Source organism: Phyllostomus discolor, chromosome 9 (genome assembly GCF_004126475.2).
Source record: "Phyllostomus discolor isolate MPI-MPIP mPhyDis1 chromosome 9, mPhyDis1.pri.v3, whole genome shotgun sequence".
NCBI lineage: Eukaryota > Metazoa > Chordata > Mammalia > Chiroptera > Phyllostomidae > Phyllostomus > Phyllostomus discolor.
Genome location: NC_040911.2, coordinates 34922850 through 34938455, shown reverse-complemented (window position 1 = coordinate 34938455; position 15606 = coordinate 34922850). Strand labels below are relative to the sequence as shown.

At 45.7% G+C, this 15606-nt stretch overlaps 1 protein-coding gene across 1 annotated transcript in view; it reads right to left on the bottom strand.

The window, feature by feature from the left end:
- KCTD1 (potassium channel tetramerization domain containing 1) overlaps nt 1–13642 on the bottom strand; it is a 180728-nt gene extending 167086 nt beyond the window's left edge. Inside the window, exon 1 of the mRNA XM_028523755.2 lies at nt 13527–13642. Within this exon, the coding sequence (XP_028379556.1) occupies nt 13527–13535 (9 nt within the window). The 5' untranslated portion in view covers nt 13536–13642. The remainder of the gene's footprint in view (nt 1–13526) is intronic.
- Between the last annotated feature and the right edge of the window lie 1964 nt (nt 13643–15606).

The following is a 15606-nucleotide window of genomic DNA, read 5'->3' as shown; positions in this document are numbered from 1 at the left end:
CCTCGTGGATTCATCTTGAGTTCTTTCAACCCTTGTGGGTTCCATGTAGAACCAGGAAAGAAACGTTACTCATATACCTGTGTATACATGTATATATGCATGTGTGCCATGTGTATATTATAGCAACAGTAATAATTATGACAGCTACCGTTTGCTGAGAACTTACTACATACCAGGCACCATGCAAAGTGCTTTATAGACATGGCTCCTCCAATTTCCCCTTCCCTGCCTTCTGCTCTCCCATGTCCTGTACGGTTTTGGAGTTGCTAGTAAATCACTGCAATGCTGGGTAGGAACTTTTGGTTTTCCTTTTTGGGTATTCTGGGGGTCAACCCGGGAACTTTCCATGATCAGCACAGAAGGTTTGGAGGAAATCCATGGCAGCAGTGAAGTGAGGTGACCTGACACGGCTTCACCTCTATCTCTTGTCACCTCTCCCTCAGGGACAGTGACCAGGGTCTGGATGCCACAGGTCAACTTGGGGAAGCAATGACCCTTGACCTTGCCCTGAGATTCAGGGCCCACAGGGCATATGTCTATAACAACGTTACACTAAATAAGCAAAGCTTGATGGGATCTAATTAAATGCCACAGAGAAGACAGAGTTCAGGAGGAAGAGTTTCCTTAAAAAGAATAAACCATCTTCCCAATCCTGACTTTTATAGTTCCACTCCTGTTTAGGGCTATTACCGATTCAGCTGGTAAGTGGTAGGAAACCAATGATGTTGACGTAGAAACATACAGAACAGAGTAACAACGGCTCCCGATTCCTCTACATTGTTTGAAAAAACATCCAGTTGAGGAAATAAACAGAGGAACTTCACTGAGGAATATGATTGGATTCATGGAGAAGTAGACATTAAATTTGGTTTTTGAGGTCAGTTAAGTGTCATGAAACATTCAAAGACTGCAGCGGTTACAATCCCAAGAGCAGTTAAAAATAAAAGCTTCTAGAACAGCCTAGCAGGTTTTCAATGCTACTCATTCTGAAAAGGCATAAATAAGAACACAAACTAAAATAAAAGGTGATTTGAAAAGTATAGCCTTCGAGGGAGGGGAGAGAGGAGGGAGGAGGGAGGCGGGAGAAGCAGACTGCGGTGGGCAGGAGGCATGCAGCCCTGGCTGTGTGCTGGCAGGGAGGGGCAGCGAGGGAAGCAGCCGCAGGGGGCAGAGAGGTTTTGTTTTGTGTTGAAGGATGGCATCTTTGTTGGCTCAGGCTGCCAAAACGAAGTACCATAGACAGAGCGACTTAAACAGCAGAAATTTATTTCTTATGGTTCTGGAGGCTGGGAAGTCCAAGATCAAGATTTTGGTGACTTGGTTTCTGGTGAGGGCTCTCCTCCTGACTTGTACACAGCTGCCTTCTAGCTGTGGGCTCACATTACTTCTCTGTGCCCAAGAGGAGAGAGCAAGCTCTGCAGTGCTCTTTCTTATAAGGAAACCAGTCAGATCAGGGCCCTACCCTTATCACCCATGTACCCTTAATTATGTTCACAAAGGCCCTACCTCCAAATACAGTCACAGTGGGGATTAGGGCTTAAACATATGGGTTTTGGGGGACACAGACAGATGGGTTGTTTTGCAAAGAGTCAAGGACTAAAGAGAAGAAGCCAGTGGAGAGAGGAAGAAGAGACACTGAGGAGGGACACAAGGAGAGCAAGAGAGGACTAGTGGAGCCGTGGATGGGACAACTTCTCAGTAAATCACGAGGCCAGTTTATCTGACAAATGGGAAAGGCTTGATTGTTAAGGAGAGTAGAAAGATCGAACAGCTTCTGTGGAGAATGGGATAAGAAATGGACTGGGGACTGCCAAGCAATAGCAAGGGGCCAGTGAGGAGAGCTAACATCACTCCACCCACACGTCAGCTTCAATGTCAGCGCATTATGGGGGTCTCGCCTGACTGCCCTGTTTCAATTTTATGCATAGCACTTAATCGTGTCTTGATTCAGTTCACATTCCTTCCGTAGGATGTAAACTGCATGTCACCCTGGATCTTTTTGCCTTGCTCGTCGCTATGTTTCTAAGGCCTAGGGCAGTGCCTACCACAGCCAGGAGTCCTTGCCGGCCGGGTAAATGGATGAAGGGCTGCAATGGGACCAATGAGAAGAGTTGTGTGACATTCTACTAGTGTCACTCAGACCCCCTCAAAAGTGAAAAAAAAAATGTTACTCAGGACTGAGTGTTGGCAAGGTGGGAATGACAGAGAGGACCACAGGAGGGAGGAATTAAGGATGTTAAGGATCCTAGTGAGTACACGGTGGAAATGGTGGTCCACTGAGCCTGGCTGAATGAGAAAGGAGAGAGGGTGAGGGAGGGAGGGAAGAGGAAGGACCAGAGAGCTGAGAAAAGAGAAAACAGGGTGAATCCAAAGGCAGGGTTGGTGGGAATGAGTTTCAGGGTAAGATGCCCTGGTCAATAGGAGAACGCTGCAGTGGGAGACTGCTGAGCTGGAGAGGTGTCCAAACCGCATCCGTGGCAGGGGGTTGCCAACAGGAAGTGGAAGGTACTGAAGTTTAGCCCCATCAAGGCACCGCGAGGCAGGGTAGCCTTTCATCTTGTGTCCCAGGAATAGTAATCCTGAGAGTTGATTGGTACTAATAGAATAAAGGGCTCTGTGGTCAAATACATTTAGGAAACATGAGTTAGAAAACTGATTCATGCATTGCAAGGCTAACTACGACTCTTTAAAATACCTCACAAGACTTGAAAAGAAGGTAGTGTTTCCCAAATTCATTTGACTGATGAATACTTTTTATGTCCTTCCAGGAGCATCTCCAAGCCTATTGTTTCCTGTGAACAGAGGTTCTCAAAGTGTGGTCCCTGGAGCAGCAGCAGCAGCAGCATCTGCTGGGAACCTGTTAGAAATGCATGTTCTCAGGCCCCATCCCAGACCTATCTAATGAGAAACTCTGGGTGGAGCCAGGAACCTGTGTTTTAATAAGCCTTCCAGGTGATTCGCTGCATACTGAATTTCTTAACTGCTAAGCTAGAAAATACTTTGGAGAAGGCTGATCACATTCATGCCTGGGAAAGACTAGCTGTTAAGAGGTGGCACAAGTCATTCGTGTTAATGCTGACATCATATGGTATGACTGCAGGAGCTGATGTGGAGAAAAATGTGTGTCCAAGAGTCATGTGCAAATGTGGACTGCAAAATTTAATAGTCGCCTAATTAACATATCACATCAATATTAACAGACATTACTTTGGATTACCTATTCCTTTGGATTGTTCATACCGTTAGGCACCTCTGTTAGCATGAACCAGGAGCACATACCTTTCCAACATATTTCGTCAAGTTATTTGAGGGAGGAAGAAAGAAAGAGTAATGAACATGAAATTTATTTCCTTTCTTTCCCCCTTTCCTTCTTTGGCAGAGTTACAAAAAGAAACTATGAGGCCAAAAGATAGACAACAGTGGAAAAAAGAAGAGACAATAGATCATGTGGAAACTATACCATCAGCTCTTGAGTAACCAAAAACTGATGTAAAGTATCTGTACTATATGTGTGTCTATACAGACTCAAATTTAGAAAATGGCTTTAAAAGCAATTATTTGCAATGAGTTTTATAAATTGATCAGTTCAGAAGCACTTTACCCATTTCTATAATAAATGGTTATTGCATTAACACAAATTTATCAAACAGTACAGTTTCGAGTGTTAAAAAATGTATCTGTCTTACTCCTTAGCAGAATTTGGAAACGTGTTTATCATACATTTATAGTTTGCAGAAGAGCTGTCAAAAAGAAATCAGATACATAAATGCTCTGACTATACAACTGAAAAATGGTGTGGCTATAAAAGGAATTGGGGTGCATGCTTTCAAAAGTAAAGTCTGAGTCTAAGTTTCATCTTCAAATGCATTTTGACTCAGAATTTTCTTTAAAAGGGGGGAAAAACAAAGAAGACCCCTTCAATTATGTCTAGCTAAATGATTGGGCTTCTTAAAACGTGCTTTAGCTGGAAATATCAGTTTTTAAGGCATTTAGACAAAAGACAGAAATGAACGTATTAACATTGTGCCAAGATATGGATGAGCACAAAAGCTTAACTGGGAGAAAAAAAGAAAGAAGGAAATGTCCTGATTTCTTAAGGTGGAACTTTGTAGAACTTCCCCTCTGGGTGTTAGTTACTCAGCCTCCTTTGTCGCCCAGCAATACACACAACTGGCAGGGTCCCTTCGACTCCATTGGTCATGAACTCCTCTGTCTATTTCTGTTAAGTGGGGACAGGCCACACTGGAAGTTGTTTTCGATTAGGATGTTTTTTCCTATAGAAAACCACCTGCCGTTCTTGTACAGCGAGTTTGACTTGTGCAGTCTTAGACTGGTCCATTTCTCAGAGGCTTTGGATCTTTGAATTACAGTTGCTGTCAGCCTCTGAGGAAGGCTTCATTCTGAAAACATGCCCCTCATTTAGAGAGTTGTCTGTCCCCCCAAACCTCACCGAGGCACAGTGGAGAAAGCAGGCTCCAGAGTTGTTAGACTCCAGATTCTAAAACCTGCCTTCCGTCCCAGATTTGGAGTGGCATTTTCCATCAGAGAGGCTGAGCTCATTCATACTGCACGTGAGTTTCTTTCACCACTCTGAGCTCCCGGGTGTGCTAAGAGCTGGCCCTCCTGTACAGGAGGAAGGCAATGGGCAGTTAGCAAAGCCCCTGTCCCCTCCTACCTCCTCATTAAATGATGAGCAGTGACTCTCAGAAAAGGTAAGCGGTGTTACACAAGAGTGCGATCAGTCCCAATTCTCACCGGCCATTCGCCATTCCTGAAGATGGTCTGAAGCTATAAATACAGGATGGGGCAAAAGTAGGTTTAAAGTTATTTGTATGGAAAATAATAAATAATTACTAAATAATGATACGAGAATAAACTTTGTGTTTTGTGTATTTGCAGCTGTAAACCTACTTTTGCTCAACCCTGTAATGTAAATTTTAGAGGGTAAGGCATCTAACATTTTTCTCATACCTTATTTTGTGCAATCGGGACATAACTGTATACTCTGTATACTGTATATCGTAGTCTCATTGGTGAGCTCTCTCATCTCTAAATCACTGTGGCAGTTACAGAGGGACTCACCATTTAGCACTTTAATATATTAGAGTCTTGACATTAATTTGTTTTCCTGTGTTTCTTACAGAGTAAGAAACCAGTAATCTTTCTTCATTTGATAAGGTGGGGAAAGTAATAGCTTCCACCTTATAGGGTGGCTGAGAATACTCGAGGAGTTAACATGTGTGAAGTTCCTAGCACAAGGAAAGTGCCTGATAATTATCAGCTATTAATAACAATCATTATTCATAAGAGGCAGCAGTGCCTGAAGGTTGAGAGCACAGACTTGAAGGCTGAATACACCATCCAAATCCTGGCTCTATCACTCATCAATATGGGATCCTGGGCAAGTCAGTAAATCCCTCTGTGCCTCGATTGCTTCATCTCAAAAATGGGCACACCAATACAAGGTAATATATTGTAAAGTCCATTGTACCATTACATTTTTATTTCTTACAACAGCCCTCTAAGGCGGCTATCGTGACCTCTATTCGTACAGACAATGAAGCCAGAGTTTGGGATCACACAGCTAGTAGTGAGCACACAGTACCAGGGAAAAGGAAGACCAAGCGCATTTCACTGCCCCACGTGAGAGGACTGCAGATGGGTCTTTAGTTGCATCACATGCCTGCCTAAAATAGGTTATCATCGGTACCGGTACTCCTGATTTCTAAATGGCATCAAGTGCTCTCCACCCAGAGCATGTGGTAACATCCTAGAGGACGGAGGTCCCTAGCACTTTCTCCCGTTGATTTGCTTAAGTGCACAGAAAAACAGCCCTCTTACTTATTGTTTGCATCTCGGGGAAGCAGCCGGAAGTGGATTCTAACAGACCACAGTGATGGCTTTCTTTGACTGCCCTGCCCCACAACACAGGGGAAGAGGGTGACTCCCAGGAGTGATTCTTCCAGCTGGCCCTGTTGAACCGCAGTTGTTCCTGCAAAGGAGGAGCCCGGGGTGGGGATGGTGGCAGGTAGTGGGTTGGGTTTAAAGTGGGCTCAGACTTCCTTTTTCACTGAGGGTGGGCATCAGTGAGAACTTAAGACCAGAGGCTATTCTGAGAATTTGTTAGTGAATGTATAGCACTGCCATCTGCTGGATGGAATGGGTATCAGTCTTGTTCCAATATTTCTTTGCTGTGTAAGAACCAAAATCACCGATTCACACCTTGGGTTCAGAACCCAGTGGTTCGTCGTTTCACACCATCAGTTCTAAATGTCAGCATATTTTGGATACATCATGACAGCTGTTTACAGGGAGACCTTCATGTGAATAATCAAAAGGTGAACTGATGACATCTCTGAAGCAAGGTCCCATTTAGCATCAATAGTTATTCCCTAGGTTAAACTTGGTCTGCTCCCAATGTGTGCTCTGACTGGTTAGGAAGAGCCCATAACCATCAGGCAAGGGCACCTGGAAGGACTTGGACCCTCCTGTCAATGGCAAAAAGTACTTACAGGGAAGTGAAATTGCCATCTGGCTTTATTCTTGTGTCCTCTGAAATTCTGTGTTCATGTATCCAGTAATTATTTAATGAGTGAGCACTTATCCTGTGAGCCAGGCACTGCATTATAAGCTGAGAAAGCAACAATAAATGAACATAGTCCCTGCTCTTAATAATACCACGTGAATGCTTCCCAAGTGCTTACTGTGGGGCAGGCTTCTACCTCTCATTTAGTCCTCAGAACCACCTCACTCAGGTCTGTTATTATCTCATTTACGGCAATCTCATATTATATCTCATTTATGGTGACTTATCTCCTTTACTGCTCAGAAACCCGAAGCTTAGAAACATTAAGTAATTTAACTAAGATAACACAGTTGGAAATAACTGGAGTGGGATCTGAATATGGGGTAGGTATTCGGGTGGGGTAGGTGGAGGAGAGAGAGGTGCTGGCAACATGGACCGATGTCCTCCCCACTCCACCCCCACCCAGCACACACACATATAGAGAATCTGGTTTTTTGTTTTATGCACATTTTCTGTAAATACACACTTGCTACAAATTTCCAGCAAAGAGAACATGGTACAAAACAGTAAGTGATGACAACAGTAGATGCTTTGGAAGGTTATTCCTTTCTCTAGCAAGCATTTGAAATCAATCTAGTTAACATTCTCTTCAGTTAATAACTCTTCTTCATAGCAGCCTTAGTGTAGGCAGCAGGACCTAAACTATTGTCAATTCTCATCAGGTGGAAAACAAATCCGTATTTTGGTCAGCATGACAGAGCACACGTAAGTGAATGATTTGCTCAGCAAGAGCTTGAGAACAATTCAGATGTCTGTAATAATCTCAAACCACTTTTTCTTTCTTTCTTGGTTTAAGAGTAGGATGCTGGTGTTGATGAGGAGACATCAGGGATGGACGGAAGGGGAGGGGACGAAGAGAGGGCAAGAGGAGTGGAAGCTGGTGGCGGAGAAGAAAAGCGATCTGTGACGGGTGCCCAAGAAAGTGCTCGAATAGTACCTGCTGGACATGAAGAACTCGGAGTGTGGGGGCAGCAGAGTGTGCAGGGGTTGGTGGTCAGCCTGCTGGGCTGGACCTCTGTGCTGCCACTAGCCTCGTCTTTGACTTCAGGCAAGTCCCACAACTTTCTAACCCTTCATTCTTTCACCTGGAAGAAGGGGTTGCCTCACAGTGTTGCTCTGGGGTTCAGCAATCCAGACTGGCCTCCACAGGGGCCAGAAATCCCCATGGATCCTTCAGGCAAAAAATGCCCTTCGGGGTTTCTTGATGGTCCTTATGTGCATGTCAGTTTGCCACACATACACTTGTTTTTCCTCTCAACAATCCTATAAGGCAAGTTGGAGAGATGTCATCATTCCCATATTTACAGAAGAAATGGATCCCCAGGTGACTTGGCAAAAATGAGGAGGGTTTTCCAGCCAGAGCCTGCCCAAGAAAAGTAGCCTATGGAGTTGACTATTTGTATCAAAACCCTATGCAGAGAGTGGCATTCAAATTGTTTCCCTGGAAGTAACTGAAACTGAATTTCTTGGAAGGCGCTCCAACCTGGAATTTCCTGGAAGGAGGGCAATGAGCAAAGGGGGAAACCATCATAAAACATTCACGGCAGCTGTCTTCTACTTCCTAAGGACTTGGGATGTGGAGAGAAAAACTTACTGCCTAATTTTAGGTTGTTTGAAAATTAACAGTTGATCAGCCAATGTTATTTGGGGGAAGAATAACCCATTTATTGGGCAAAACACTATTTCCTGCACACAGTTGGGAAGTCAGAGGCGACGGAATGGGTTTTGGAGAAATGACAGCAAATGGAAAGAATTAGACAAGATATTAGAAACACCAAAACCAATGTCCACCTAAGGAAAGTATGAAGATGTTGCACTGAGACCACACTAGCCAAGGTCGGTACAAAAAGCTAGACACACGCGAGGGACAAATGCAGTGAGATCTGAGTGGGAGGACGCAGAGCTGAGTCCACTCAAATCAGACCAAACAAACCTGACCACGTTCAGGTCCTTCAAAGTTTTTTCAGTGAGTGATTTGCAGTAATTGTGCCAGTGATTTGTATGTGAATGGCCTTTTAGAAAAGCATGGTCGAACAGTTAATTTTCATGGTTTTTGAATATATGCTTATAATATTTTTAGGCACAATTAATTTGTACTCTAAGGCACAGGCTTGGTTTTGTTTCAGAAGGTTAAACATAGGCCTATTCGAATGGTGATTTCCAGCGTAGCTGGAGCTGAATCAAGTGAAATATCACGGTGCAGTTCATAGGGGAGAGGGCATCGTGTCTGACACACTGCAGGTGCTCCATCCACGACCGGGCAGCCTGGAGGGATAAAAGAAGGACCTTGGTTTCCCCGGTGAATCCTGTTACACAGGATGTGAATCAGGCTTATCACTAGCACTCATTCTGGCTACTAGAAATGAAGTGAAAGGCACAACATCTCCCCAGTCTGCAGAATCCTGGTGTCCATTTGGTTAATGTGCCAGAGACCCAGGTAGGCATCCACTTGCCGTCTCCTTCTCCTTGTTTGCCAGTAACCAATCCTTTACTATGTCTGTCCAGTCACCTTCTAAAGAGATCTTAAACTCTTTCATTCTTCTGTTTCCTCCACCCCTACCCAAATCCCAAATATACCTTCTCTTGCCTGGATAATTATAATAGCCTTCCAAGCGCTATGCTTCTGTTCACTCCTGGTCCCTCCATTCACTGCCCATAGTGACACCATAATTATCTTTTCAAAACACAAATCTGATTATGTCACCACCGCCCCCATCTGGATCCTCCTGGCCACCCCTCCACACTGCTCTCAGGGTTAAGACCAGGGGCCAGTCCCTGGAGGCTGTTCTCTCATCCCAGCCTCCTCCCTCTCTCAACCCCAGCTAGTTAACCCTTGAGTTCCTCTCCCTTTGCCATGTCTCTCCTGGCTTGGCAAATGCTGTTTCCTCTTCCCTTTGCCTAGAACTTAGTCCCAGTTGTCTGTTTTCTTCTCCTGCCTATCCCTTTAAATCTCAGTTTGCAACAGTTCCTCTGGAACGCTGACCCCAGTCTTGGCTATTTTGCCCCTCTTTGGTTAATGTCAACACAACAGAGTCCCCTGTTCCTTTTCCTTCAAAGCACTAATCTGAGTCTGTGTATTGTTCAACTGGCGTTGTTAACGTCTGTCTCTGGAGTTTATGAGTTTAAATCATAAACTCCAAGAGACTGGGGACCCTGAATGCTTTTTCTCATCACTGTGCTCTGGCATCTAGTACAGTGTCTCGCATACAGCAGACACAAGTATGTATTTGCTGACTGAATGAATGAACTTAAGGAATATTGGCTTGTTTTTCTTAAAGGATAATCTACTTTGTTTTCTGCACGATTTTCTCAAACCACACTCACCAACAAGCATAACATGATTTACATCAAGTATGTTTTTATGAATGAAAAGCCAGGGCATCATTACAGTGCCTAGGAAAAGTGAAGTGTTTCTCATTAAAATAAGCACTCATGCTGTATCTGAAATCTCATTTTTATTCCCAAGAAGGTTCATTCATTTTAAAGACAGAGAAAATAAAAGCTCCATTTGTTTGGGAAATTATAAATGTCAGCCCCCCCCCCCAAAGTTCAGAAATGCAGTTGAGGACTAAGCTAAATAAAAGCCTTGATGAATGATGGTTTGCAAACAAGCATCATTTAATAACTCAAAAGCAATGTAAATTTTTAACAAGATCTTAGCAGAAAACATCACATTCCAAAACTAGAAAACCGCTATTTTGATTTAGAAACGTCAAGCATTTGTGCAAGCAACTTATTGCAAAATCTAGGGCTAAACAGAAGTTTGATTTTCATCAAGTTCTCTGATATCTTTCACTAGTTATTTTCACACTTAGAAACGATTACTTTGGATAAATAATTGTATGCCAAAAGGTCCATAATACTGCTTATCAAGTTAAGTAATATATTTTCATCATAAGTTAGTAGAAGTCTTATTGCTGTTACTTTACTAGTAGTTAGTACAATTTGCACTGTAATTACTGAATATTCTCCAAAATAAGTACCTCACATCAGAGTAATCTGGATGGTCGGTAAATCACTATTACTTCAATAATTATGAACCAAGTTATCCTTGTGCACCCCTCCTAGGTAAGTCCTAGTGAGGAATTACAAACACGAAAATCTTACAGCTGGAAGAGAGACCTCTAGTGTGCGTGAGAGAACTTCATATTGTGCTTCGGGCATCATTAATACAGCAAAATCACTGTAGTCATTTTGAATACTGTGGTGGGAGACTTCTTTTTGCCAATTATCATTCACACTCAATTCACTTCAAATGTCTTCTCAGCAAATGTCTAATACTTTTGCTTAACTAGTTACCTTTAAAAATAAACACATGGCCTAAACCAATCAAGTTTTCCCTATGATACAAAGTTTTAAAATTCAGCGGTCCCCTTTGCACCCTAACTGGTAAACGGGAAACCTCCTGCCATCCGAACAATCGCTAACACTTCTTCCCATTCCAGCAGCAGCAGGACTCCGGAGCCAAACTGGTGCAGTCGGTAGGCAGTCTCCAGAACACCGGCTCCTCATGGTAAGCCAAATGTCACACAAATATAAACACGACGACTTGACTGGCACGTTGCCCACTATCCAGGAGACAAATGGACCCACTACTACTTCAAATTCACCAAGAAGGTTAGCTCTTAGTTTCCACAAATTCCCGTATATGCAGGTAAATTCCCTGATGTAAAATCGGACGGAACAAATCACTCTATGGCATCAGCCTCAGTCTTTAAAAATGCTTTATTTTCTCCTTTTCCACATTACAAACACATTGGAGATACACAAAATACACACACATGCCCACAAAACAGGAGGTCTCTTAAGGAGCCTACTGCTGAGAAGGTAAAAGCATTTTGCTCATTTTTAATTTGCTAAAACAATCCAAGCATGCTTGGTACCCAGAGGGTATTCTCAAATAAACTTGTATCTCTAGCTGCCAGCTTAGTTGATTGAAAACAGAAGGCAAACGTTTCTTAAAGAATGAGTATGTTAAACTGTTATGTCTCTACCAGTTCCACCAAGGATACGCACACAGACACACACAGACCCACACGACTCGAGGATTTGCTTTGAAAGCAGCCAGTTCTATGATCTAAAAGATAATGTAGCATTTGTACCAAATTACTTCTGCCCACTGCGGTGCACCTCTTAGCCAGGCCCACGGGCATACTGGACAGTCCCTGCGTGCTGCTCTCCACGCACAAAGCCGACAGCCCTACTTCCAACTTCGCTAACTTAGTTGGCTCCCGCCCAGCCGGCCGCCGAGGCACAGTCAACGGTGAACACGTTTTGATACCAGAAAACCATTTCCACGACAGTGCAAGTGTTCGAAAGCACAAAGGCAGACAATGCCGACCCGCGCTAGCTAGGAAGTTGCGGCGCTCGCGCGGCGGTGGGGAGCACGCGTCCAGGTAAGGAAGTCCTGCACCGCAGGTCTGCTTTCCTCTTCCTGGATGTTTTGGGGGATCGGCCGCACTTTTAAGGCGAATTCGCCAGAACGCGCCCCCCACACCGTTCTGTTTCCAGGAGGCGCGGACTCTTTATTTTCCAGCCAGGTCCCTCTTGGGGACGGGAGAGGAAGCACACTTCATATTTCAATAAAAGGGGACGGCGCGGGTGGAGGTGGGGGTAGGAAAGAGGTCAGGAAGAAGCCAAACGGCATCCCTCCCGCCCACCTTAGTGCCCCAAGCGCTGGTTCAGACGGCGGAGACGGGTGGCGGCCAGGAAACTGTCCCTTTAAGGAAACCTTGGCCTCCAGAAGAGGGGGGAAGCAGGCGGGCTCCGGACTCGGCGCTGCAGGCACCGCGGAGTGGAGACGAGCGCGGCAAAGCCACAGCCATTACCTGCAGCGCCCGCGTCCTTCCCCCACCTCAGGGCCCCCTCCCCCGTCCCCGCCTCCCAAGGAGACTTCTAATTCGGAGCATGTGCCAAGCCCTTTATCTGGGAAGGAAGAGGAATGAGCGCTTTTTAAAAATAAATGAAATGTTTGCATCTAAAGGCGGTGTATGGGGGGGGGGGGCTGGGAAAGGGAGGGGTGGTGGGTGGGGGTTTTAAAGGCGCCCTGGTGGGCGGAGGCGGTGAATCCGGATCAGCCCGGCCGGAGACGGACGGCGGACAGCACTGGGCACTGCCGCTGCTCACAAAGGGGAGCGGCGCGGCCCGGCCCAAGCAAAAGGGGAAGAGAAAACCGCCTCGGGGCCCAATCCGCTCGGCAGCCACAATGGCGTCTTTCACGGGGCGTCCCGGGGCGCCACCGAGGCTGCCTGCGAGCACGGGGCGGCGGTCCTCTCCCGCCCCCCGTGGGAGCGGAGCCCCGGGGGCCGCAGCCCTTGCGCGCCCCGCAGGGTGGTGTGCTTGGCGGGGGCGCTCCGGCCGCCGGCGGCGGCGGGTCGGGGCCAGCGGCGCTGGGAGGCTCCCGGCGGGGCTGGTTTTCAGACGCGGAGCTCGGCGCCGGGGAAGAAAGGGACGCGCGCGATTCGGGCGAGGAGGGAGGAGGGAGGGGAGGGCGGGGGGGGGAGAGCCGCTGCAAAGCGGCCGCCCGAGAGGCTGGCGCGCTAGCGGCGGGCGGGCGGCGCTGGCACTGGCTCCGAGAGCCGCGGCTGCTCCGCTTCGAGTTCCCGAACCGGGCCGGGAGATCCGGAAGCCCGGCCCCGACGCGCCGGCTCCGGCCCCGGGCTCAGGCCCCTTCGGCCGCGCCCGCCCGCTGTTTCTGCCCGTGCCGCCTCGCTCGCTCCTGCTCCCACTCGAGGAAGAAAGCCGAAAACCGGCAAGAACTGTCCCGGAGGAGCCGGCCGCGGGTCCGAGCGGATACCCAGCCGCGGCGGCGGGCTGTGTGTGCGCGAGTGTGCCGCGCTCTCGCCCCATGCCTGGCACATGCGTAAAAGCGAGTTGCGCCCAAAGTCCCAGCCATACCCTCCTTAGCAAATAATAACAAACCCAAACCGTCAGATCTTACCTGAAACATTGAAGCACAAAGTCTCTCTCCAAGTCCCCTTTTCCTTTTCCTCTCCCCCCTTTTCCGATTTCTCTCCCAGCGATCTGCTCGGCTCGCCACACCAGAGAGAAATGCAATAGCTTGGCTAAGGTAGACAGAACAAAATACAGAGAAGAGTTGCTCCAGGGCTTTGAAACCCCTCAAGGCAAGGATCAGGATACAATTAGCTCATGCCTCTACCTCCAGTCTAAATCAATCTCCAAAATAAAACTTAAATCAAATTAACTGATCACAGGGCAGACAATTGATCTCCTTCAAAAATAAAGGTCTACACAAACGTATAGATAAATATATACATAGGAAATTTTTTTCCAGATTTTTTTTTTTGTGGAAAAACAGTCTTATTCCAGCCTCCAACTTGCTTTTTACCCTCCTCTTGCACAGAAAAGCTGATTTTAATCGTTGTGATTAGTTTTGATGTAACGTTTCCGCGGGCGATTTCTGCAAATGGATGGAGTGTTTCTTTGCCAAAAGAGGGAAAAGCAGCAGATGATGATAATTATAAGGATTGTTGGTTGTTTCTTTTTATTTGTGTTTAGGGCTCTCTCTTCACTTTCTCAAGTTGACCTGACATTGCTGTTACACTAAGGTCGCGCAACTTGTTGAGGAGGATCGCCGCCCTGTCTGATCAAAGGATAGGTGATAATTTGGCAATAGAGCCGCACATTTTTGGTTCCTTTGGCGACATAACGTCCCACATGACGTGGATAAAAATAAGCACATGCAATCTGCTTTGCCCCAATCAAGTCTGAATCAGCGCCTGGGGGTGATACACAAACTCATTTCAAATGTTCAACCATGCAGAATTGCAAAAAGATTGAAGGACTTACACTGCCTTTTTTTAAATAGCTAAATTAAAGACAACAAAACCTACATTAGGTGTAGCCAAGGACCTACAATTTAGGTTTACTTAATCAACCCTCTGAACATACCTCCCCGGCTCCCTTCTCTTTGCTTCTGTCCACCTGGTATCTTTTATGGGAGGGTGGGTTGTATAATTCCATTATTTAACGGAAGTGCTCAACAGAGCTGAAGAGACTCTAACATAAACACATTTCCCCAGATGCTACTCCAGTTCTGACCTCCCCCACTCCTCCTCACTTCTTTCTGTCTAGGTCTTTGTTCAAAGAGACGGTGCCTGAGCCAGTTGTTAATTCTTTTTAGTTAGAGTGGGACGTTTGGTTGTAACTCAGAGGTCACCTCCCATTAGTGCTATATCCTTGCAGGATACTTTTTGAAATGGTATGTGTTTTGAGCACTTCACAGTTCATTAATTCAAAGACTTTGCTGACATTTCTTATGAAAAAGACCAGCCTGTAAGGCCAAGATACTAAAAAAAGGTGGCGGGGGTGGGGGGGGAGAACCCCAATAGAACCAGACGTGTCTTGTGAATACCTGCAATAGGCAGCATTTCACAGGAAGTGTTTTTTAATCATCATTTTACCTTTAAGGCAAGCAACTTCTGCCATACCAGCAGAAGGGGGACGGTCAATGATTTTAAAGAATATCATTGCTAATATCAGATCAGTGCTGTAATGACACGAAAGACTTATGTCAGAATAAGAATCAGGTGATGGTAGATTTTTTATCATGACAAGTTCATATGATGACAGTATCTGATTTGAAAATATCAGTCTTCTGTAGGAATAAAAAAAGAATGGCTTACAAAAGAACACAAAACAAAATCATGTTATCCTTTGTACATTCTCCCCCCCGCCACACACATACAAGGTGGATACATCCTCTGATATGTAATAAATTTAAATGTCCATAACACCCCAAATTCAAATGATGTTAAACTTTGTTTTTGCCCCCAAATGGCACTACATGTTAATATATTCATGTGAGAAGAAAAAAGACTATGGAAGAGATGTCCTCAGTTATTGATACGACTTAATACGTTGAAGGCATGGCAGCCTAAAGTGACTTTTCACTAAAGTCTGGGGAATACTGTATCACTGTCCTGGTGTGATGGAGCTGGAGAGATTCTCTGTGGGCACCTGGTCTTCCCCACCTCTTTTCAGATGAGGAAACTGAAGCA